Raw genomic sequence first — 23,355 nt, forward strand, 5'->3', positions numbered from 1 at the left:
GAGACCTTACTTTAAACAAGCCGGAAGGCAGATGGCATCTGAGATTATCCTCTGGTGAATGTAAACCTGTTTCTCTCTCTCTCTCTCTCTCTCTCTCTCTCTCTCTCTCTCTCACACACACACACACACACACACACACACACACACACGACTAATAACCCACGTGGACTGAAATCTTTGCTCTTTCTCTGCAGCAGATGGACTGCAGCTGTCCCCTCAGCTCTGAATTTGTTCATCTCTTTTGAATTGACCTACAGAGATTGACTAGCATTGCTATCCAAAGAAAGAATCTAATTTACTGGAAAGAACTCCAAAGTGGTGAATGACTACGCTCTATAAGTTTCCTTTTAGCTAATGATTGACTCTCCAAAGTTAAAATTGTGTGTCATTACCTGAAATACACGGTCCACAGAGCCCCTTGAATTAACTGCACAAAATTCTAATGGTCAAGATCTGACAGGAAGTGAAACTGTCTTCCTGAGGACTGTCAGTTGCCCCTCAAGGAAAGTCTGGAGCTATTTATTTGGTGTCCTTACTTGTTCAGGTTTCTCCTTAGACTTCTGCTGAGTTTGCCCTACCTCTTTTACTTCATGTGTGTTTGTTTATTTTTTATTTGAGACAGGCTCTCCCTATAGCCCCAGCTGGCCAGGAACTCACCATATAGAGTAGGCTGGCCTCAATCTCACAGAGACATCCTGCCTGCGTCCTGCTCTACCACACTGGGCAAGTGTGTTATTTTCTTGAGGCAGGGTCTTACTAAGCAGTCAAGGCTAGTTTCAAAACTGCAATCCTGCTGAGGATGGTGGCCTGTGCCTTTAATCCTACGACTTAGGAGGCAGAGGTAGGTGGATCTCTGTGAGTTCAAGGCCAGCCTAGTCTATTTAGCGAGTTCCAGGTCAGCTGGGGCTACAGGGAGACTCTGTCTCCAGAAGGAAAAAACAAAAACAAAAAGCCCCACAATCCTCCTAACTCCACCTTCCAAATGGTGGGATTATTATAGGGTGTATCTCCACAGCCAGCTTCCCTCCTTCCTTACATTTATTTTTAAATTTTGTTGTTCTACTTTTTGAGTCAGGGTCTTGTTTATAGCCCAGGCTGGTCTGAAACTCACTATGCTGCAGGTGGCTGGTCTCCAACTCCTTCAATCCTCCTTCCTCAGACACCCAAGTGCTTCCCAAGTGCTGGGTGGTGTGAGCTACTAGGCCTGGATTCCTTCCCTCCTTTCAAGATGCAATTTTGACCCAGCAAAATAATGTTCAGGCCATCATTATGGGGCTACTTTTCTACGTAAAAATCATTATTATTATTTTTTTTTTTTGGTCTTTTTGAGACAGGGTCTCTCTGTAGCCCCACCTGGCCTGGAACTCACAGAGATCTGCCTGCCTCTGCCTCCGGAGTGATTAAAGCCGTGTGCCATCACCCCCGGCCCTAAACGTCATTATTTTTCAAAGATAGCTTCATTAGCTTCCTATAACGCTAGAGACTTTCAATAGGTTTACTAGGGTAGGCATTTAAGTTCCTCCTTTGATTTTCAATTTTCAAGACTTTTTTTCCCATAGGGATGGAACCCAGGGCCGCATGCTAGGCAAGTGCTATACCACAGAGCCTCGCCTCCCACCCTTATTCATGTTCACTTCTGTATTCAGATCCCTAAAATCCTGATTTATAAGCTGTTCACGTCTTAAATGTTGGCTGACCTTAAAAGTGAATTTGCAAATGGCTTACTTTTGTTTGGGTGGAGGGGGTACCAAAAGAGGATGCCCTCTGATAATAAGACCTTTAAGCTTATTTTCCCCTTCAAACAAACAAACAAACAGCATCCTATCCGAGCTCACGTTCCTCGGGGCCAGCCGCCCTGTAAGCCCTAATAAAAGAATTACTATCGCAGGAAAGAGATCTCCGTGAGGTTGATATTGATCAGGTCAGTGGGTGTGTTTGCCTGTGATTGTTTGGGGGGGTTGGTTAATTGAGTCTCGGCCAGTGTCGTCTAGCTGGCGCCGGGTGCTTTTGGATTTGCTAATTTTCGTTAAGTGTCTCTAGCCGGCTCCCGGTCCCCAGTCTACCCCGGCGAACCCAGCGGCTCCTACTGATCAACAGTCTGTCTGTCTGGGCTTTATTGATCACCAGGCGGCAGGCTAGGGGCGGATGCGCCCGGGGGAGCAGGCAGAGAGCAGACTCCAGTTCCCCGTCGCCCCTTCCTGGCTCGGCGTCCGATCCCTCCACCGCTAGGAGCAGGCGGGCGGGGCGCGGACTTTGTTCTTGGGGGGCTTGGACTGGGCAGCTGGGGCGTAACAACTGTTCCTGCGGGGCTCGGGGACTGAGCTGCCGGGGCATGAACATGGTCCGCGGGGGGCTCCGGGGCTGAGCGGCCGGGGAATGAACTTCGTCTGAGGGGGGCTCCGGGGCTGGGCGGCCAGGGCAAGAACATGGTCCGTGGGGGGATCCGGGGCTGGGCGGCCCAGGCGTGAACATGGTCCATGGGGGGGATCCAGGGCTGGGCGGCCGGGGAATGAACTTCGTCTGTGGGGGGCTCCGGGGCTGGGTGGCCGGGGCATGGCCACTGTCTCTGGGTGACTCCGTGGCGCGCCGTGTGGCCTGAGTGGGTGTGGAGGTGTCCGAGGATGGTCACGTGGGGTCCTTTGCGGGTTTCGGGTGTAACAAAAGCGAAGGCACGTGCAGAGGGCCGCTGACCTGAGACGAACGGTGAGGGTCTCGGAGCAAACCCGGCAGACTAGAAGCCGGGCTTCCCCGCGCCTTAGCGGTCGCACGCACCTCTCCACTAGGGGGAGCGCCGGGGCCGAGTCCGCAGCGCCGAGGTCCACAGCGGCAGACGCGGGCGACAGCGCCAGCCTCCGGACAGGTCCGCCCTCGCCGGCGTCTGGCCCCGCCCCCTGCTGCCCCGGCCGATAGACTACAGTCATCCGCCAATCGGGAGGCGTCGGCGCTCAGGGGCGGGGCCGCGCCTGGCCGGCTCCGGCGCCAGGCACTATTTACCGCGCGGACCCGGCGGGCTGTAGCGGGTGCAGGCGGGAGCTTGCTACGGGCTAGAGGTGCGGACAGCGGGAGTTCGTGGCTGGGGCGCGGTGTGGCGGGGCGCAGGTCGGAGCGCGCGCCGGCCTGTTGCAGCTCCGGGAGCAAGTGCTGGTGGACGGGGACAGCTTGCTTGGCTCCTCCGTCGCCCGCAGCCGCGCTCCATGCTCCGGGCCCCAGCCCCGCCGCTGAAGGCGCCCGGCCTCAGGCACGGCGCGCCCCGGGCGTCGTAGTGCTGCCCTGCCTGGCTCCCGGCGCCGCGCGGGGTGTCAATGGATCGCCACTCCAGCTACATCTTCATCTGGCTGCAGCTGGAGCTCTGCGCCATGGCCATACTGCTCACGAAAGGTGGGTGCCACGGGGAAGGACGCGCGGGACTCGGCCCGGGCTGTAGTCGCCTGGCTTCGGAACCGGCCGCCTAGGTTCCCTCCGGCGTCGGAGCCGCAGGTCGTAACATGTCGCTGTGTTCTTAGATGTCGCGCCGGTGGCTTTGCAGCCGCCGCTCCAGCGCCCCGGGCCTGGCGCGTGGAGGTGCATCAGAGCTCCTGCCGACGCATGTCAGCAGGACTGGCTCGCTCGGCCTGTGGGTGGTGAACTTCTGAACTCCGGCCGGGGGATGGCTGGAACTCCCCTGGCTCCCGGCTCCCGACTAGACCGTCCCAAGAAAACGCAGATTTCCAGCTGCACAGTGCTGGCGTCTGTACCGGTTTCTATCAGTGTCTGTGCCTCTAAACGTGTATCCAAGTGTCTTTGTGTGTTTCTGAATGTGTGAACGTGTCTACAGAGTGTGTCCGAGTTTGCTTGTGTCTGTTTCTGAGCGTGTCTTGACTTTTGAGGACTTACGACTGCCTGAACGTGTATCTGAATATCTGCGTGAGAGTGCGTGTGTCTTCATTTCTGCGTGTCTCTTAAGTGCGTTTGTCTGTGGCTCTGACAGTGTGTGTACCGCTCTGGACTGTAGGACCGGGAGGTGTCTCTGGACGGTGTCCTCCAGCTCTTCAGCGGTCTGGAGTAGACGCTCCAGCCATCCAATTTTCCGCTCACTTCGTATTTTACAAACACTGCTAGGAAAAAGGAAAAACGAGGGAAAAAAGCAGTAGCCGATTTCTTTTTTCCCACAGGACTCCCATTTTAGGTGGAAATAACCTAACTCCTAGATTTCAAGGCTCCTCAACCCCTCCTGTAGACTCTACCGCTTGTTTCGTGAATTAATGTTTTTTTTTTTTTTAATGGGGAGAGTTATTTAGCCTCTGCATCCCCCACTTTTCTCTAATTGCCATGTAGCAGGCATGAGGTTAAAGGATAAGCTAGCCCAGCAAGGATGAGGTGCTACAGTATTTATTTATTTTGGAAGGAAGGGTGTAATTAGCCCTAAATAACAGCCCTTGCTGCCTGCGGAGGGGAGCCTCCTGGCCCTATCAAAGGCTGCAGAACAGGGAGGGACTGGGGCTGACATGAAGTCACAGATACCGAAACTATGTGCCTGATAATGATATAATTAGGGGATCAGAGATTTCTGACTGCTGTGGACTTCAAAAGCTTTATTTAAAAGAAGTCAGCAGCCTCTCCTGTAGCCATCTTGACTGAAGCAGACATTTTTGTTTAATCACTACATACAGTAACTAGAAAGGGAGCAAACAAGAAGAGCATTGTTCTGTGTTTCAAAATACCAGTCCCCTCCTGGCCTTTGCATGCCACAGGAAGAAACCTTATGAAATACAGTTTTAATACAGTAATACAAAAGTCCTTTCTCCTTGCTGAAATGTGGCTTTTTTTAAGTCTTAGAACTTTCCCAGTTACCTGTCAAATTTTTATTAGACTGTTTTAGGTCATAGGAAATACAGTTTTTAAACAGGCGCTCATAAACATTGAAGCAGCATTTTACTTGTATTTGATTTTCCTTTTCTGTACCAGATCTAAGGCTAAGAGGCTCAATGGACTTTTAATCGGTTTTATTTCTTTAAATCTGTATAGAATTTGTCAGACTAGGGCTATATGGTCACCATCACCTGAGACTGAACTTTATGCAGAGAGTAAATGGAACTTGGGAGGTGAATAAAGCAGAAAAGATATGCTACAGAGCAAGGTTCTTCATGGAAGCAGAGGAGGCAGAAGGGACCTGATCCAGACTCGGGATTTCAGCATCGTAGATGGAGAAGCACCATCTCCACCTTTGTGCAGCTGTTGCCAAAGGTCTGGTTTGAGCTGGCTGGCTTTTCGTCCAGCAGCCTGGGTGAAAACTGAGCATACCGTGTGGTGGCCTGGGATTTGGACAGATAATTAAATGAGACACCTTACTCACAGAAAGAGGGAGGATGGGAAGAGGTTTGGAAAAACTACAGCCCTCAGTATTGAATGTCAGAGTGGAGGTTTCAGTAACCAGACAGATCTCCTGATTGGGACCTGGGAAGAGGTGTACGCATTAGTTCGGTTTACAGTAGCATGAGCTGTGGCAGCCAACAGTGACCGCACCCACCTCGTTGGGCATCTCAGTTTCTAGTGATAGATAGGTTTCATGCCCACATCTAAGCCTGAAATCTTGCATTGTGACAAAATGTTAACAGAACCTTGCAGCTCTCAAAATGAGTTTTATAAAGGAAACATTTAATCACTTCCTAGAGAAAAATTTGAGGTTTCCTTAAGGATTTTTCCTTGAACCAGCAGAGGATTTTCAGCTTTGGTGTTTCCTCTTTTAGGTCACATGTTAAATTACATGTAAAGCTGAGGAAGAGGAGAAGTTAGCCTTGCAGTTTTACATCCCCCCCTTTTATGACTTTCCATTTGGGCTGAAAGAAATTGACTTTGGCAAGCAAACCACTAATTGTAAACTGCCTAGTTCCTGTTTTACAATATACTGACTAAAAGCTCCTCAGCATGAAAGGATCTTTATGGGCAAGTTTGCCTTTTCTAGAGAGATTGCAGATAGCTGCCTAGTTTCATAGTTTGAAAACCTCCTGACCTGTGCAGTTTCTAGATTGTTGTGTGTCTAGTTAATAACTTTATAAGGTGTCAGCTCAGGCTCTTAAAACTTGGCTCAGTCCTTGGCGATGGCAAACAATTCAGTAGTTCCGATCAAATATTTATACAGACAAAACCCCAAAGCCTGGCATTTTTATGTTGTGTGGTTGTGTAGGATGAAAATGAATAAAAAACGTGATTTAACTTACGGTAGAAGAGACTAGAGTGAAGGCTGTTTTCCTTCAAAGCCCCAAGTTTTTTTTAATAACTAACTCATTAGAAGTCTGTTAGGCTGCATATATGCCTAAAACATTTGAAAGTTAAGATGCTGCCTATGTTGGGAGCATTTCCGGTGCCAGTGGGTTGCTGTTGTAAGCACGCAACTTGAATAATTACAATGAGTGCCTTTGAGTTTGGGGTTCAGCCGTTGCTTACATAGTTTTCTTTGTTTTCAGGAGAAATCCGATGCTACTGTGACGCTGCTCACTGTGTGGCAACCGGTTACATGTGTAAATCTGAGCTCAGTGCCTGCTTCTCCAGACTTCTCGATCCTCAGAACACCAATTCCCCACTCACCCATGGCTGCCTGGACTCTCTTGTAAGCACAGCAGACATTTGCCAAGCCAAACAGGCCCAAAACCACTCTGGTCCCACCATGCTCATGTTAGAATGCTGTCATGAAGACATGTGCAATTACCGAGGACTGCACGACGTGCTTTCTCCTCCCAAGAGCGAAGCCTCAGGTAGGTCAGAGCTCATCCTCACCCAAGGCCCTGCCTGGTCTATAGGCCCTGGACAGCCTCCACTCTGTATCTGCTATTGATTCTGTTGTTAATGTAATTAGAGACACCAGAGGGAGTATGGCTGGATGCAAACACACATCTCTAACCGAGTGGCTTTTATGTCTCCCCGAGCATTCTCGGTTGGTCGGTCTCTGCCTGCTTTTTCAACATTTTGAGGGTATTAAAAGCCCGTTGCTTCTCAGTGTAAAAGCCTGTATACATGCATTTGTAAGCATCTTTGAAAACCTTTGTAATGTTTAGTTCCTTGAAATGGTTGGTAAACTGCATTTCAAATGGGAATTTCTTTTTGTTGTTGTTTTTGAGATGGGGTCTCCCTGTAGCTCCAGCTGGCCTAAACTCACTGTGTAGACCAGGTTGGCCTCCATTTCAGAGATCTGCCTGCCTCTACTTCCCGAGTGCTGGGATTAAAGGCATATACCACCATGCCCAGATTTTTTTTTAATTATTATTTTTTTAAAAATCACATGTATATGTACATATGTGTCTCTGTATATGTACATTAGTACTGGAGCCCACAGAGGGCCAGAGGACTTAGATCCCCTGGAGCTGGAATCACAGGTGGTTGTTGGACCTGATGTTGCTGTTGGGAATTGAACTCGGGTCCTCCGGAAGAGCAATACATGCTCTTTAACACCGAGCTCGCTCTCCAGCTCCCACACCCAGCTATTAAATGGAATTTCTTGTGTAAAGTGGTTGTGTCATCATGCCTGCTTCCAGGAGGAGGAGGTCACCCAGAGTCTGACCCTGTTGTTTGTATTTTTTTAGGACAAGGAAACAGGTATCAGCATGATGGTAGCAGAAACCTCATCACCAAGGTGCAGGAGCTGACTTCCTCCAAAGAGCTCTGGTTCCGGGCGGCTGTGATTGCAGTTCCCATTGCGGGAGGGCTGATTTTAGTGCTGCTCATCATGTTAGCCTTGCGGATGCTCCGAAGTGAGAACAAGAGATTGCAGGATCAGCGACAGCAGATGCTCTCTCGTTTGCACTATAGCTTTCACGGACACCATTCTAAGAAGGGGCAGGTGGCAAAGTTGGACTTGGAGTGCATGGTGCCCGTCAGTGGGCAGGAGAACTGCTGTCTGACCTGTGACAAAATGAGACAAGCAGACCTCAGCAATGAAAAGATCCTCTCCCTCGTGCACTGGGGCATGTACAGTGGTCACGGGAAGCTAGAATTTGTATGACAGATGTATCCGAACTAGAAACTTCTTGAACCTTTGAAGGCCTTCTGAGTTCTGCTGGACTGGAGCACTTTATCTGGGGACAACACTATTCACTTAATCATCTTGGTCAGACAGAATGACCTCTGCAAAGAGAACCTTGGATATTTCTTCTGAAGGATTATTTGCACAGACTTGAATACAGTCAAATGTATTATTTGCTTTGAAATTAGAAGCAGCAAAGAGGACTGTACACACTGTTACCAGGTCGTTTGCATCCCAGGGAGCCAGAATTGAGTACCTAAATAAACAAAATGTGCTCTGTGTAAGCTCCTACATCTTGATTTATTGTAAAGATTTTAAATATATATATATATTTTTGTCTGAAATTTAGTGGTTTCTTTCATAAATTAAATTTTAAATGGTGGCAGCGGGGGGAGGGGGTGAGGCTGGAGATGTAGCTTAGTGGTAGAGTGCTTGCCTAGCAGGCACCAGGCACTAGGCTCTGGGTTTGATCCACAGAACCACAGAAAGCAGAAACATTTAAGTTGGAAATAGAAGACAGAACATGTTAATTTTATAAATGGAGACCTCTTTGTTAGCAGTCATACTTAACTATAGGACTAGGCTTGGTTTTGATAATGAGATTAAGATCTTTTTTTTTTTTTTTGTCTTTTTGAGACAGGGTCTCCCTGTCACCCCAGCTGTCCTGGAACTCACTATGTAGACCAGGCTGGCTTTGAACTCACAGATCCCCTGCCTCTGCCTCCGGAGTGCTGGGAATAAAAGTATGTGCCACCACGTACGGCTGATTAAGATCTTTATTTTTTATGCAAACCTGTGCTTTTTTTTTTCCCTTTGTGTAATGACCATTATCCAGTGTCTTACCTACATTGTTTCCCATGATAATTTTGGTTTTGGTTTGCATCTAAGAACTTTGGTACGTATACTGAATGAGGATTGTACTTAGCTTTGTGCATGCTAAGCACATGTTCTACAGATAAGCTATACACCCCAACCCTAAGAGAATTCTTAACCTTTCTCTAGACCAGACCAGTTATGATTGATGAATTTCTGAAGTTGCCATAGCAAACATAATGTTTTATCATCTTCATCTAGTTGCTCTGCAAGACCTTCTTAGCTGTCTACCTCCACCCTAACTCAAGAATGTTTTGAGTAAAGTTAACCACTGTCTCCTTTCATAGTTTATTTTGTCTCAAAACAAATTAAATTTTTTGTCTCCCAAATTAACCCAACTTTATTATGCAATACTCCTGGTCTTTATACCAGTTATACTTACACTGTTTGTTTCAGTAGAGAACATCCTTAAATTGACATTTTAATAAAAGCCTTATTAGATTTCATCCCTCAAAATGATCCTTTTACTAATATAACCAAATTGAACATCACAGGACAGTAACACTGCTTCCTGTAACACTTTCTACTTTGTTTATATACCGTCTTTCAAAGTGGATCTTTATCTTAAGTGTGAGAATTTCCCCTGCAGGTTTTTTTTTGTGTGTGTGTGTGTCTCAATTATTTTGTGTACTTGAATTTTTTGACTTAAAATTGAAACTGCAGCCTGCATAGCTGAAGATGAGATTTTCTTGTTTTTGTGTATTTTATCATATGCATACTTTGAGGTCCTTAAGGCAGGTGCCAAATTCATGGCGTAGCCTGAACTGACTGAAAGAATGAGCACCTAGATTATTTTAACAGAAGATGACTGCCCAGCCAAGTCAGGCTGTGGAATAAATTCCTATCTTAATAACGTCCTTGTTTGTTTGCGTTGACAGCTCTTTCTGCCATGCATACCATACAATTTGTACAAAAGATTATTAAAGTTTTATATATCAGCATCATGGGGGGAGGTTGAGGAACTGATCTCAGCCTTGTGCATGCTAAATACTCTCTCTGCTACCTCGTTCTACCTCCAGCCCCCTTGTTAGTCAGATTTCAAGAGAGTTAAAGACTTGAACTTTAACATTCAAATCTGTCTGGAGAAGAGAATTGATCAAAACTGGCAGGTGAAATTTCCACCCTAACCTCATTTTTGCTCAAATAACAGTAATTTTGTTGGTTGAAGGCTGAGATTTGTGCTCATGTATTTTTAGGGAATCATACAAGATCAGTGATCATTCCCGTCCCCCTACAGTTTTTTGATGCAAGATCTCACTGTAGCCCAGATGGTTCCAAAGAACAAGCCTGCCTCAGTCTCAAGTGCTAAGATTCCCTGCCTGTACCCACCACCTTTGGTGGAGGCCAGTGATCCTTTAAGTAGTCATCCTTTCTATTAGTGATTTGGAGGCACATTTTTCTTTCTCAGGTTGTTCTCACTCCATTTCAAGTGAATTTCAGTGAATTAGAAACTCAGCAGTTCCTTAGGAAAAACACCGAAGAATTGAAAATCTTAAACCCTGAAATGCTTTGACATCAGTATGCTCCATTCCGCTGGAAAGCTTGGGTCTGTCTTAGTATGTTCATGGGAGCTGTGCAGTATCTCCTGTGGTTTGTTGACCTCTCCTGGTCCTTCTGAGCACTGGAGTCTACCCTAACCTGTCCTGCGGAGCAGAGACCCACGGACCCTCTGACTGTTCTGGGTTTCCAGTTCTAGCTACGTGATAAAGCACCCCTTTTCCTAAAAGCAAATCTTGATATCATTTCTGTAGTGTTTACACGTCACCTGTCAGATCTCTACAGAACTTGCCCCTTCAATGAAAGCACTGCAAGGATTTTAGCTTTGCATCATATTAAGCGCTGCATGTAGACCAGCTTTCCTCTTCCCTGTGAGAGGGAAGAAGCAGGAGGAGGGACTGCCCATCTGATTTGGTGTGATGATTGGTTCATTAGTTGCCCTCTTAGAGGTGTCAATAGAAGGCTGTACTAACTAGGACCAGCCTTTGTTTAATACTGACATAGAACACCCTCCACCCCCAATTCATCTTCCTTTGTAAGTGGAAATTTGTTCAAACCAGAGACGAGGACTAAAATTGCCATGCTGTTTCTGTATCTACACTCCTAAGTTCTACCCTTTTTGAAAAAAATGATCCATACATGACTTTGTCTTTTATGTTCTTTCTCTCCCCTTTCAGATGGCTCAGAGGCTTCCTAGAAATTGACTGGTGTGTCTCTAATTTCTGTTGAACTGATTTTATTAAAAACACTGCACCATAGGGGGTTTGACCTTCTAAAATACCAAACATGTCTGCTTTAGAAAATCAGAAAGCTCTCCTCTGAAGCGCTGTAAATCTGGTTTCAATATGGGTTGATTATAGGCTAGAAGCCTGACAGTGGTGGCATCTAGTGTCGTAGCTCTAGAAGTGGCCTTTGTGGGGCTGGGACAGCTTCTTTCCCTTAGAACCTCTAATTGGTCCTCTTCTGTGCCTCTTAGCCTAAATAACTTTAAACTTTTAGAGCTGTGTGAACTTCAGCAAACTGGAAGCATTTGAGTGCTCCATTTTGTTGCCTGGAGAATGGGGACAGCACTACGTTACAGGGTTATGGTGCAATGATACAGTATTAGGTCCTGTGTTCAATCTCCCAGGGCCAAGGGGAGGAAAGCAATGTTGTAATTATTTCTGTTAAATATACAAAAGTCTCAGCAGGATTGGTGTTGTAGCTCATTGATGCAGTAGTTGCCAATGTGAGGCTTTGGATTCAATCTCAAGGCTAAGGAAGAAAGGTTTCTTTTTTTAAAAAAAGTGTCTCTTGATGCCAGGCATCGTGGCATATGGTGAGTTTTTAATTGACTGAAATATTTCAAATCTGTATATTTGAGATTTTCAGATCTTTGGTAACCCTCAGGCTGAATTTAGCATTCATTTTTATTTTTATATGTATGAGTGTATTGCCTGTATACATGTAAGTGCATCCATGTTGTGCAATGCTCACAGAGATCAGAAGAGGGCATTGGATTCTCCTGGAACTGGAGTTACAGATGGTTCTTAGCTGCCATGTAGGTGCTAGGAATCGAACCCAGGTCCTCTGCAAGAGCAGCCAGTGCTCTTAACTGCTGAGCATACACTCCAGCCTGGGTTTAGCATTAAAAAAAAAAAATACTGTATTCTTTTTAAAAAAATATTTGTGCATATTGTAAATAAGTCAAATGTGAGCCTTTAGGTGACTATCTCACTATATGTAGTACAAAATTATAGGTATCTGTTTGGTTTTCTCCATCCATCTGGATCATTACTCCTTTTGAATCCATTTAATTTGTTTTTATATCTTATTATTTCTATGTTATGTGTATGAGTGTATTGTCTGCATGTATGTGAGTGTACCCATGTCGTGCAATGCTGTGGAGGGCAGAAGAGGGCTTTGGATTCCCCTGGAGTTAAGGACAGTTTATAGTCACCATGTGGTGCTAGGAATCAAACCTGGGTCCTCTGCAAGAGCAGTCAGTGCTCTTAACCGCTGAGCCATCTCTCCAGCCCCGAAAAACCATTACTGTATTCTTTTAAATTGAGTATATGTATGTGTGGGTATGTATGTGAGTGCAGATGCCCTTGGAAGTCAGAGGCATTGAATTCTTCTGGAGCTGGAGTTGGAGTTCAGGCAGTTATGAACTGCCTGATGTGGGCACTGGGAACCAAACTCAGGTCCTTGGAAGAGCAGTCTGCACACTTAACCACTGAACCATCTTTCCAACCTGAATTTAGCTTTTTTTTTTTTGAGATAGGGTCTCCCCAGCCAGCCTGGCAACTCCCTAGGTAGAACAAGCTGGCCTCAGTCTCACAGAGATCCAGCTGCCTGTGCCTCCTGAGTGCTGGGATTAACGCGTGCAACACCATGCCTGACACTGTATCTGCATGCTTTGCTCATGCCCATTGAATATTCTGATTTGTAATTATTTCCTTGTGGAATACCTGTACGGCTACTGGAACAGTATTTGAGGCTCATACACCTATTTTGTTTTTGGCAGAATGGAGCTGCAGATGTACTGGGGTAGCTGATCCCAGTTAGGAGCAGATGTCTCAGAAGCCCTTGGACAGCTGTGTCTGCTGGGTTCATTCTGAACAATTGCCACTGTCAGTTAAAATGCGCCCACTGGTGCTCCTGACAGAATGCAAGCAGCTACACTAGTAGTTTCTGGAACTTTCTTTGTGGGGCTGGGGTTAGTTAGTAAAGAATCATTTAATTTCTCTGGACAGGGGGTTCAACTTTGTCACTTTAGGAGTTACAGTTGTAACTGAAAAATTGACTGCTGAGGATCTCACACGCCCCCCCAACCCCCAGCCCCCGACAATTCATTCCATCAGTGTTGTGGTCAGTCTCTGAGAATCCAAGACATTGTGAAATCATGAATTGAAACCCTCTTTCAAATTTGACTACCTCTGTATTTGGGGTACAGTTTACACTCTAAATATGTCTTCCTGGATCTACTAACAGCACCCGTTTTTGTTCTAGAAATTTGGAAAGGGGCAGAGCTGAGTAAAACCAGAGAGGAGTTTATTTCCTGTAGCAAAGCAGCAATTGTCGAATGGATCTGCTTTTCAAGAACTTGAAAGTGTTAGTGGCTAGGAAAGGTCTACCAACAAACTTTTACAAACTTATCTCATCTATAAATGTGAAAAGGGTAACTGGAAAGGCGTTGATAAGAGACCCTGGGAGATGCTTTGCTAAGCAACCAGATCATATCTCAAGGCTTTTGGCATTCCTCAAGACTCTGGAGATCTACCTAGTAGCCAATGGCTAGCTGGTCTCTGGGGCTATTTCAAATTGTTGATTAGATTGCTTTGGACTAAATCTGAGAAGAACTCCAGGAAGATCAGTTGATAAATACACAGCACACCAACATACACATCATGCCAATCAAATTGGCTTTGTGGTCTTGAACTGATTTTACATTGGATTTTCAAGATAGTGCAGAAGTAGATGTTGGGGCTTGTGGGAAGTTCGTTTGTTTTTAGGCATGTGAAGACTAAGTTAGTTAATAAACTGAGAGGCTGCCGTGTAAATTCACTCTGAAGGCTCTCATGTTACAAAGCTAATGGAACAAAAATTGCTTTAGCAGTTAAGTTCACGAGAAATACAAAAAGCTCTTTATTCCCGGTCTCTTCCCCTTGGACTCGAGGGAACTCACAAGATAGTTGAAAACCACACTTCCAACAGCAGTTTCTCAGTTTTTTTTTAAGTGTTAGATGTCTGTATTGAAGTATTTTTTTACTAAATTGAGTGAATGTGGTTTTGATAACCATAGACCTAAATTCATAGTTGCTTTGGCAACTGAAAGTTAAAGGGTTAAGATGATCTTCTATGGACAAGGATCTATGATCAATAACATTTGTACACTTCTATAATCCCTAAGAGAGTATTAGAGGAAGGATAGACTAAGACTTTTCCTCATCAGACATCTGGATTCATGTTGTCAGTAAATAAACAATTGTCTTCCTCTTTTGTTTTCCATCTCAATCTATTGTTTTACAGGTTATAATTTGTGTGTGGAAAGATGGGCAGAGCTCTGTGGCAAACTCTAGTGTGCTTGAGGCTCTGAATTTGATCTCTAGTGCTGCAAAAATAATAAGAATTTTTCATGGGGTAAGCTTAGAGGAGAACAATTTGCTAGTGAAGGGTGTCAGGGAGAAAAATTTCAAATAGGCATAAAATTAAAGAGTAAATGATTAGCTTACCTCTTAAATTTGGTACAGTTTCCAAGCTAACTTAAGAATACTGAAGGGGTGCTCCAGTTGCCTCGCCCTGTGTCCCTGTTCAGCATGGAAGAAGCCAGAGCGGTCTGTGTCCCTATTCCCTATTGGCAATTTGGGTAACCCCTTCAGAGGATGGTGTGGTAAGAATAGGAGGTAGGAATTGGCTAGGCAGTTAGGGTAAAAAGACCCCAAAGAAATGTAGCAAGTTTCTTGGCTAAAAGTCAAAATGTTCTTGGGCCTGTTAACAACATAGTCTGTTCCAAAGGCCAAAAATGTCAAAAGTATTTGGGAGGTTGTATCTAACCCTTAAAAGATTTTAGGGTTTCCTCTTCAGAGGGCATAATGTTGGAAGGGAGGGAGTGGGCATGGATTTGATCAAAACACCTTATATGCATGTATGAAATTCTCAATAAAGTTTTTGTAAAAGTTAAAAAAAAAAAGAATACTAATTCTTGGTTTTTGTAGTTTGAAACAGGGTCTCACTATGCAGCCTTGACTGGTCTGGAACTCGCTATGCAGACCAGGCTGGCCTCTAACTCACAGAGATCCAACTGCCTCTGCCTCCTGATGCTGGGCTCAAAGGCATGTATGACGCCTAGCTAAGAATATTAATTCTTTGTTTTATTTTTATTTTTATGTGTATGAGTGTATTGCCTGCATGTATGTAAGGGAAACTGTGTTGTGCAATTCCCAAGAAGGTCAGAAGAGGGTGTTGAATTCTCCTGGAACTACAGTTATGGACAGTTGTTAGTTGCCATGTAGATGCTGGGAATCACCCAGGTAGGGCCTTTACAAGAGCAGCCAGTGCTCTTAAATGCTGAACCATCTCTCCAGCCCCAAGAATATTAATTCTTTACTGAAGTGTATCGTTAATTTTCTTTGAACTAAGAGTTGTATTTTCCTTTAACTTTTATGATATCAAGTTTCATCAGGGACTGGAGAGATGGCTCAGCAGTTTAGGACACTGGCTGCTCTTGGAGAGGCCCCAGGTTAGAGTCCCAGCACTCACATGGCAGCTAACAACTATCATAACTCCAGTTCCAAGGGAATCCGACACCCTCTTCTGACCTCTTCGGGCATTGCACGAGATGGATGCACTTACATATACACATACACATATACATAAAAAAATATAAAATTAAAAAAATTTTTTTTATGAAGCACTCTTCTAAAGAGTTAAAAACAAGCCACTAAGAGTTTTGCTAATTAAAGAGAAGAGAACCAGGAGCCAGCAACCTGACTAACTGCTTTATTCTGCAGCAGCTTCCAGACTCCTAGCCACCCTGGGAGGACTACTACTTTTCTTCTAGAGATAAATTTCTGTTCAGAGGCTACAGTAAAATCAAAGACACAACAAAAGTTAGAAATATCTTCCTAGTGTTCCAGGAGACTAAGGCTGGAAGATCCTATGTTCAAGACTCTGTCTCAAAAATTAAAAAAAAAGAAAAAAGAAAAAGCTGTGAATTTCCTTTTCCCAACAAACTCAGAGTCTTCATTAAAAGATTACTTTCACTGGAGGCTTGCTCATGTGAACCTGCGCCAGCCGCAGCATCAAACTCAGGACCCATGTCAGCTCAATTAAACAAGGGCCCAAAGGGGAGGTGAGAAATATGTGGCAGGCCAGCACCAGATTGAGAACTATTTGAGATTGATTGGTGCTGGGTGAGGGAGAGTATGACTTACATATGACCACTGGATGGGTTGACTAGACTCTAGTGGACGTAGTTACACTGAAGGACATTTGGATACAAACACCTGGGTGAATAGGACTCAGGATGTATGGCAGAGTGCATAGGGTTCGGTGGGGTGGACAAGGGGGAGGCATGGATGGAGGGGGGGGATTTGAGTGGGAAATGGTGCATGAAATTAAATTTTATAGAAAAAAAAAGATTACCTTCTACTTCAAAACTCAAATGACTCTTTTAGACTTTAATATGTTATGAGACAGGGTCTCATGTAGCTCAAGTTGGCCTGGAACTTGTTATATAGCTGAAGATAACTTTGAACTCCTGATCTTCCTCCCCACACCTCTCACCTGCTGGGATGACTGACAGGTGGTGGTTTATAATGTTCTAGGATCAAACCTAGGGCCTTATGCAAACTAGGCAAGCACTCCACTAAGTAGCTACATACCAGCTTATGGTGGTTTTTTTTTTTTTTTTTTTTGCTTCAACATTCATTCTTTGGCCTCAGCCTCCCAAGTGCTGGAATCACAGGAGTTTGCCACCATGCCTGGATCAATCAAAGGTAAATTTTGGAAAAATAATACATGTGTGCATGTGGAAAGAAGATTCATGCATTTCTGAATTTAGATAGCTTCTACTTCCTTGTGTTCCTTGTATTTATTTGTGTGTGTGTGTGTGTGTGTGTGTGTTTTGTTTTTGGGGTTTTTTTTGGTCATTTTGAGACAGAGTCATCCCATAGACCTGGCTGGTCTTGAACTCACAGAGATGTGCCAGTTTCTGCCTCCCTAGTGTTGGGATTAAAGGCATGCGCCACCATGTCTGGTTTGTGTATTCTTAAATGTCATTTATTTGTCTGTCTATCTTCTATGAGCACTGACTCAAACTGTTATCAACCTGTTTGCAGTAGTGTTGATTAAAAAATACTAGTAAGCTTACCTACATGCAGGCAATACATGCATACACATAAAATAAAAATAATAAATAAAATATTTTAAAAAATACTAGTAAGTGTGAGCAGCAGATATTTAGCTCTTTAGCAGCATCTTAAAATGTAAATGTGGCTGGAGATGCTCAAGGTTAGAGCACTTGCCTAGCATATGCAAAGCCCTGGGTTCCATTCCCCAAAATAAGTAAAAAAAATAAAATGGAAACACTTCCTGGAAATAAGAAAGCAGGTACTTGTGCAAAACCTGGCGTAGCAGTTATTTCGCTTGACTTTAAGCCTGGTCCAGTCTGAGACTTTTCATACCTACTAATTTCCTCGGAAGCTGCTGGTGTCTTTGGCGGCAGCGAGGAGGGGAGCTGACTCTCAATCCGGGATTGTGAACTGTCACGGGTCATTTGCCTGTCCTGACACTTGATTGCGAAGCAGGTTATGAGGTAAATCCTTCCAGAGACGGGCTTGAGACAAACACGCGAAGTGGACAATAAACCCAACCTCCTCTGCCAGCTCCTCTAACAGTGGGAAGTTGTTTGCTGGCATTTGTATGTAAATTGCAGCAAGGAGCTCCTTGGTTGCTTTGAAATGCTCAATTTGTTTATCCTGATCTGGGAGCCAACCTTTCTTCAGGAGCAGATTTATGATGCCATTTTCCACGCTCTCCGCTGGGAATAAGCGTCCCTTGGATTTCGATTGTGCAAGTGCGGCTTCAGTAGCAGAACGGCTCAGCAAATGGCCTGGTGGTCTGTTGGGAAGCCGCTTGAGGCACTGCAAGGCTCTGCGCTCTTCCTAGGTGCTACTAGGAGCTACCACAGCAACAATCACCTGCAAGGAAAAAGCAATCTAAAACAGCCCTCTCTTCAGAATACCTATGCCATAAATACCCTGGCTTGGAAAAAAAAAATGGCCTGCCCTTCTTCCTGGTCATGGGAAAAGGCACCTCCCTCATAGGCCTGAAGTAGGAGCTGCCATGAGCACTTACAATGCTTATCTTCTGATAAACAGCTTTGATCTAAAGCATTTTCCAAGATGCTCACCTTACAGACTCAATACCTGCTGTGGATATTGTTACAGACTCAATACCTGCTGTGGGTATAGTTGGCGTCTGAGGGGACTGGATTCAAGTTCATATGTGGCCTGTTTTTAAAGAGTATCACACGAGGTTAATCCTCAGTGTCCTCACTTACACAATGGAGATTAATAATTACATCTGCCCTTTGGGTTGCTGAGATGGCAGAATGATATGATGCAAGTAAGGACTTAGCATAAGTACTGTTCCTGCAAATGCCTCACCAGGTTTAGACAAGACCCACAGTGGCAGGGGTCAGCAGCTGTGCTGTGCAGATAAAAGAGCTAAACTTTGAACAGATTAAAGATCTAGGGCTGGTAAGATGATTCAGTCAGTAGGTAAAGTACCTGCTGCCAAGTCTGATGAACTTGAGTTTGATTCCCAGAACCCACATGGTAAAGGTGAGAACTAACTACCACAAGTTGTCCTCTGATCTTAGCATGCATGCGCACAATATGACAAATAGATGTAATAAAACACCAAAAATTTGTGCTTCTAAGAAATTCGTTGGGCTAAAAACACGATAGAAGGCCCAGCATGGTGGCACAAGCCTTTAATCCCAACCTAGGCAGGCAGATATCTGTGAGAGGGAAGCTAGTCTGGTCTACGTAGTTCTAGGCCAGCTGGGGCTACAGGGAGACCCTGTCTCAAAAAGAAAAAAAAAAAAAAAAAAAAAAGGAAAAACACAATAGAGCTTTAATAATAGAACATCTTACCATGAACATTGTTGCATGTGCTTCTGTGAGCTCATCTGTTATTGAAATGTATCAACTAACATTGATAAATCAGTGGGTACCCCAAACCCAGCAATTGATCTGTGTGTCCTGAATCTGTCCAGCGGGGAAAGCGGTTATTGTGGAAGGCATAGAAGGTGCTCTTAGTGAGCGTCTCATCAGCTGACCCTTTCTGTGTCTTGTTCCTCATTGGGTTTCTTCTGTCCCCCACAGACATATGTTTTGATGCTGATGACATTACCCTCTCAACTGTTCCCTTGGCTTCATGCTTCTTGCTTTTGACTCTCCAGGGCTCAGGCCATCTCTTGGAGTCTGCCTCAGTCTCACTCTGCCTGTTTTTGCTGCTTTTGCTCTGACTTCATGCCCTTTCTCTTTCTCTCACACATTAGGGTTCTAGCAGAGTTGGGCCTTTGTCTTCCAGTGACTGGATAGAACACAGCCTTTTGACTTTGATCTATGTTGTGAAGCTCTCGTGTCAGTGCTGGTGCCACCATGCCAAGCTTGCAGGCCAGTCCTGGACCAGCCCAGCTAATCCTGCCCACCTGTGCTGGAGCACTGGACTCTTGTCTATTTAGGCACAGCCTTGGCCACACACCTATGAGTTCCATTTACTCATGTCAACAAGCTCTAATGACACATATGACCCTCCACTTCCTGGTGTGTATTTCTTACCCAGCAGTGAATTGGAGTCCATGGATTTAGGAATGATGAGGCAAGCTGGGTGCCCATGGTCAAGATGATGTCTGAGAGAAAGGACCAGGACTCTGAAGACTGAAGATACAACAAGCCCTCTGCTGCAGCCGTGGCCTCTGAGCTCTGAGGTAGTCACCATCTTAGAAGTTGATATCCACTCCCCCAAGGACCTTCTCTGACAGTTTGCACCATCCTCTGATACACCTTCCCTCATTCTGACTTTGGGCAGACTATCTAAGAACACCTACTTGTTGCTGTGCTGAAATACCCTGACAAAAAGAACTTTAAGGAAAAAGGAGTTTATTCAGCTTATAATTCCAGGTTATAGGCCATTATTTTGGGGAAGTCAAGGCAGGAACTTGAAGCAGCTAGTCACATACACAATGAAGCACAGAGAGAAATGAATATATGTGCAGTTATTGCTCTGTTTACTTTCTCTACTCTTACATAGTCCAAGACCAGGGAATGTTGCTACCCACAGTGGGCCAGGCCTTCTCATATCAGCTAACATAATTAAGACAATCTCCCCCAGACACACCCACAGGCCAGCCTGATCTAAACAATCCCTCACTGTGACTCTCTTCCCAGGTGATTCTAGATTGTGTCACATTGACAATTAAAACTAACCATCACACCTACGCTCTGGTTCTCTAATGGAATAGACTAGATGATACCTCCAGTCTATCCTAGTCTATTAATTTGGCTAGGGACATAAGAGTGGCTCTTCTCCCATAATCATGGAGATGTTCACGAAGTCAAGGAGGAATCTGCAGGGAGATGACAAACAGTGACTACAGGAGTTTGGCCATATGCTGCCTGCCACAAGCAGGGAGCTTGCAACACCTCCCCCCTGAGTACATAAATTGCCACTTAGTACCATGATAATCTGGATTAACAGGGACACTTAGGTCTCTGCTTGATAAAGTGACTTGTCATTCTGGCCATGCTGGGGACATGGTGGTAACTGAAAGTCCCATTGGTGTCTGTTCACTCTGCTTGGGCTGTCTGAGGAGATGAGTGCCCCCTCCTGGCTTTGTTTAGTGGGATTGTGTACCCCCAGATGGTCCATGGGTCATTTGCAGAAAGTGTGTCTTGGTACCAGGGTGGGTTGTAAGCTGCTTCAGCCTGAGGCTGGCTGGGGGGCAGCAAAACATTGTGCAGCTCTGACAACGTATAGAGAGGACTGCAGAGCCTCCCAGTGTGCTATGGACAACCCCTAGTGTGGCCAGAGGCGTAAAGCTTGAGAACACCGGCAACCCGGAGAAGCTGCCATGGCTGCAGTTCTTTCTCCTCTAGTACCGTTCTTCTGGCTCGTGGTCATTACTACACAGTTAGGATGAAGTCTGCTTTTAGTTCTGAAAAAGCAGTTTGGGCAAACATTTTGCATTGACTCCTCAGTTTAGTCTTTCAGCTTGTTATAGTTTGTACCTGAACAGTCCCCCAAAGCCAGTGAATTAAAAGTTTGGTCTCCAGCTTGGCAGTACTGGAGGTGGTAGAACCTTTAGCAGGTGGGGACTGATGGGAGAGGCCTAGGCTGTGGAAGGCATTCCCTCAAAGGGAATTTTAAGATCCTAGTCTCGCTCTTTTTTTAAAATTTTATTTATTTATTTTTATTTTATGTGTGTGAGTGCTTTGCCTGCATGTATATAAGTATACCTGTGTCATGCAGTGCCCTTAGAGATCAGAAGACAGGGTCAGATTCCCCAAAACTGGAGTTAGATGGTTGTGAGCCACCAAGTGGGTGCTAGGAACCAAACCCAGGTCCTCTGCAAGAGCACCTGGTTCTCTTAACTGCTGAGCCGGGCCATCTCCCCAGCCCCAAGACCCTGGTCTCTTTCCTTTCTCCTTCCCAGCTGCTCTAAACTGAGCAGATTACTCAACCACACACCCCTACAATGATATGAGGATTTTCACATGCCTAAAGCCATAAAGCCAGCTGGCACCTTTAAAACTGTGAGCCAAAATAAAACTTTCCTCTTTTAAAGTTGATTATTTCAGGTGTGTGTGACAGTAACAGAAAGTTATTTTCATCTGTAAAATAAAATCACAGTGGTTTTCTTTGCACCTCATACTGTGTTTTAAGAATTCTGTTGTGCCATGTGTTGTGGCACACGCCTTTAATCTCAGCACTCTGGGGGCAGGGGCAGTTGGATCTCTGTGAGTTCAATGCCAGCCTGGTCTGCATAATGAGTTCTCTTGTACCGTTTAGAGTCTTTTGGTCTTTGGAAAGGACTTATAGAACAGAAATTATTACTAAAATACTACTTTGAAATACAGATAGGCTTTTTCTCATGTGTTTCCATGTTTTTATTTCTTCTATACTTTTAGCTCTCATTACTCATTAAATCTAGGTTTTGAATCATGTCTCCTTTCTCTAATTATAATTAAACTAATAAAGTCTGTTTTAAGAAGATGGAAAATGGTGAACACACAGTTACATGCTTGAGGCCATCTTTCTTTTTTTGACCAACAAAGCATTGCCCATTTGGAATATTGTGTGTAATTGAATTTACATTTACAATAGGCCTCAGACTCAGGATTTGGATTGAAGTACATAGGGAGAGAAGAGAGAAAAATCCAAACTCTATAATTAACAAAAGTGGTAACATTGTTGTGTGTAGTTTGAATCAAACATGCTTATTTTTCTTAGACTCTCCTGAGTAAAAACAGAACAAAACAAAACATAAAATCCAAAAAAACAAATAAAAAAATCCAATCAAAATGAAGCTTAGAGAGACAATTCTGCTTAAAAACACTTTGACCTTTATACTTTTTTTCCTACATAAGATGCATTATGTAACAATGAATTAATCTTTTGGTTTTTCATTTTCTTTTAATTTTTAAAGTTATTTTTATTTTATGATTATGTGTTTGTAAGTGCAGCTGGCAGCAATGTCCATGGAGGCCAGAAGAAGGTGTCAGATCCCCTGGAACTGGAGTTACAGATGGTTGTTAACTACCATGTGGGTGCTGAGAACCCAATGTGGGTCTTCTGTAAGTTCTCTTAACTGCTAAGCCATCGCTCCAGCCCCATTATTTTCAGAAACTTTCTACTGTTACCTGAAATGTTAAGATTGCTAGATTGCATCTTGGTTAGAAACAGAAGAAATATTTGTTTCTTATAGGCTGACATCAAAATGTTTTTTATTCGTTCTTACAGTGCTGGGGATCAAACCCACGCTCTTGCAGATGGTAAATTGTCTACACTGAGCTTCATCTCGGCCCCTCTAAATGTTTGATACTTAATCTTACAGGTTGCATGTTTACTTACTTACATATTGCATATTTGAGTGTTCTTGCTACATTGTAATTGGAAAACATTGGTTGGGTGATTCACCCAAAGCCTTATGTGAACTCAGACTTGGGATTTTTGCCCAAGATCACTATGCCAGGCTACATTCATCCCCCGTGGATCTGGAGAACTGGTGAGAAAAATTAAAGATCAAGTTCACAAAGTTCTAGTCCTAAATAGAAACTTAAAAATGGTGTTTTTTCTGAAATAGGATCATGAATTATTTTGCTTGTTGCTGTGAAGAAATACCAGCAAAAGCAGCTTAAGGGAGGAAGGATTTGGACTCACAGTTTGAGGGTCTAATCCGTCCTGGGGGCCAGGCAGGGCAGGAGGAACACAAAGCA

At 44.5% G+C, this 23,355-nt stretch overlaps 1 protein-coding gene across 1 annotated transcript; it reads left to right on the plus strand.

The window, feature by feature from the left end:
- The first annotated feature begins 2,989 nt into the window (after nucleotides 1-2,989).
- On the plus strand, nucleotides 2,990-8,340 carry Bambi (BMP and activin membrane bound inhibitor). The gene is made up of 3 exons (XM_008850521.3): nucleotides 2,990-3,378; nucleotides 6,444-6,731; nucleotides 7,557-8,340. The coding sequence occupies exons 1-3, from the start codon at nucleotides 3,303-3,305 to the stop codon at nucleotides 7,973-7,975; spliced, it is 783 nt and encodes a 260-aa protein (XP_008848743.1). The 5' UTR covers nucleotides 2,990-3,302; the 3' UTR covers nucleotides 7,976-8,340.
- Nucleotides 8,341-23,355: the final 15,015 nt, after the last annotated feature.

Source organism: Nannospalax galili, unplaced genomic scaffold, assembly GCF_000622305.1.
Source record: "Nannospalax galili isolate Female #2095 unplaced genomic scaffold, S.galili_v1.0 scaffold43, whole genome shotgun sequence".
Classification (NCBI taxonomy): domain Eukaryota; kingdom Metazoa; phylum Chordata; class Mammalia; order Rodentia; family Spalacidae; genus Nannospalax; species Nannospalax galili.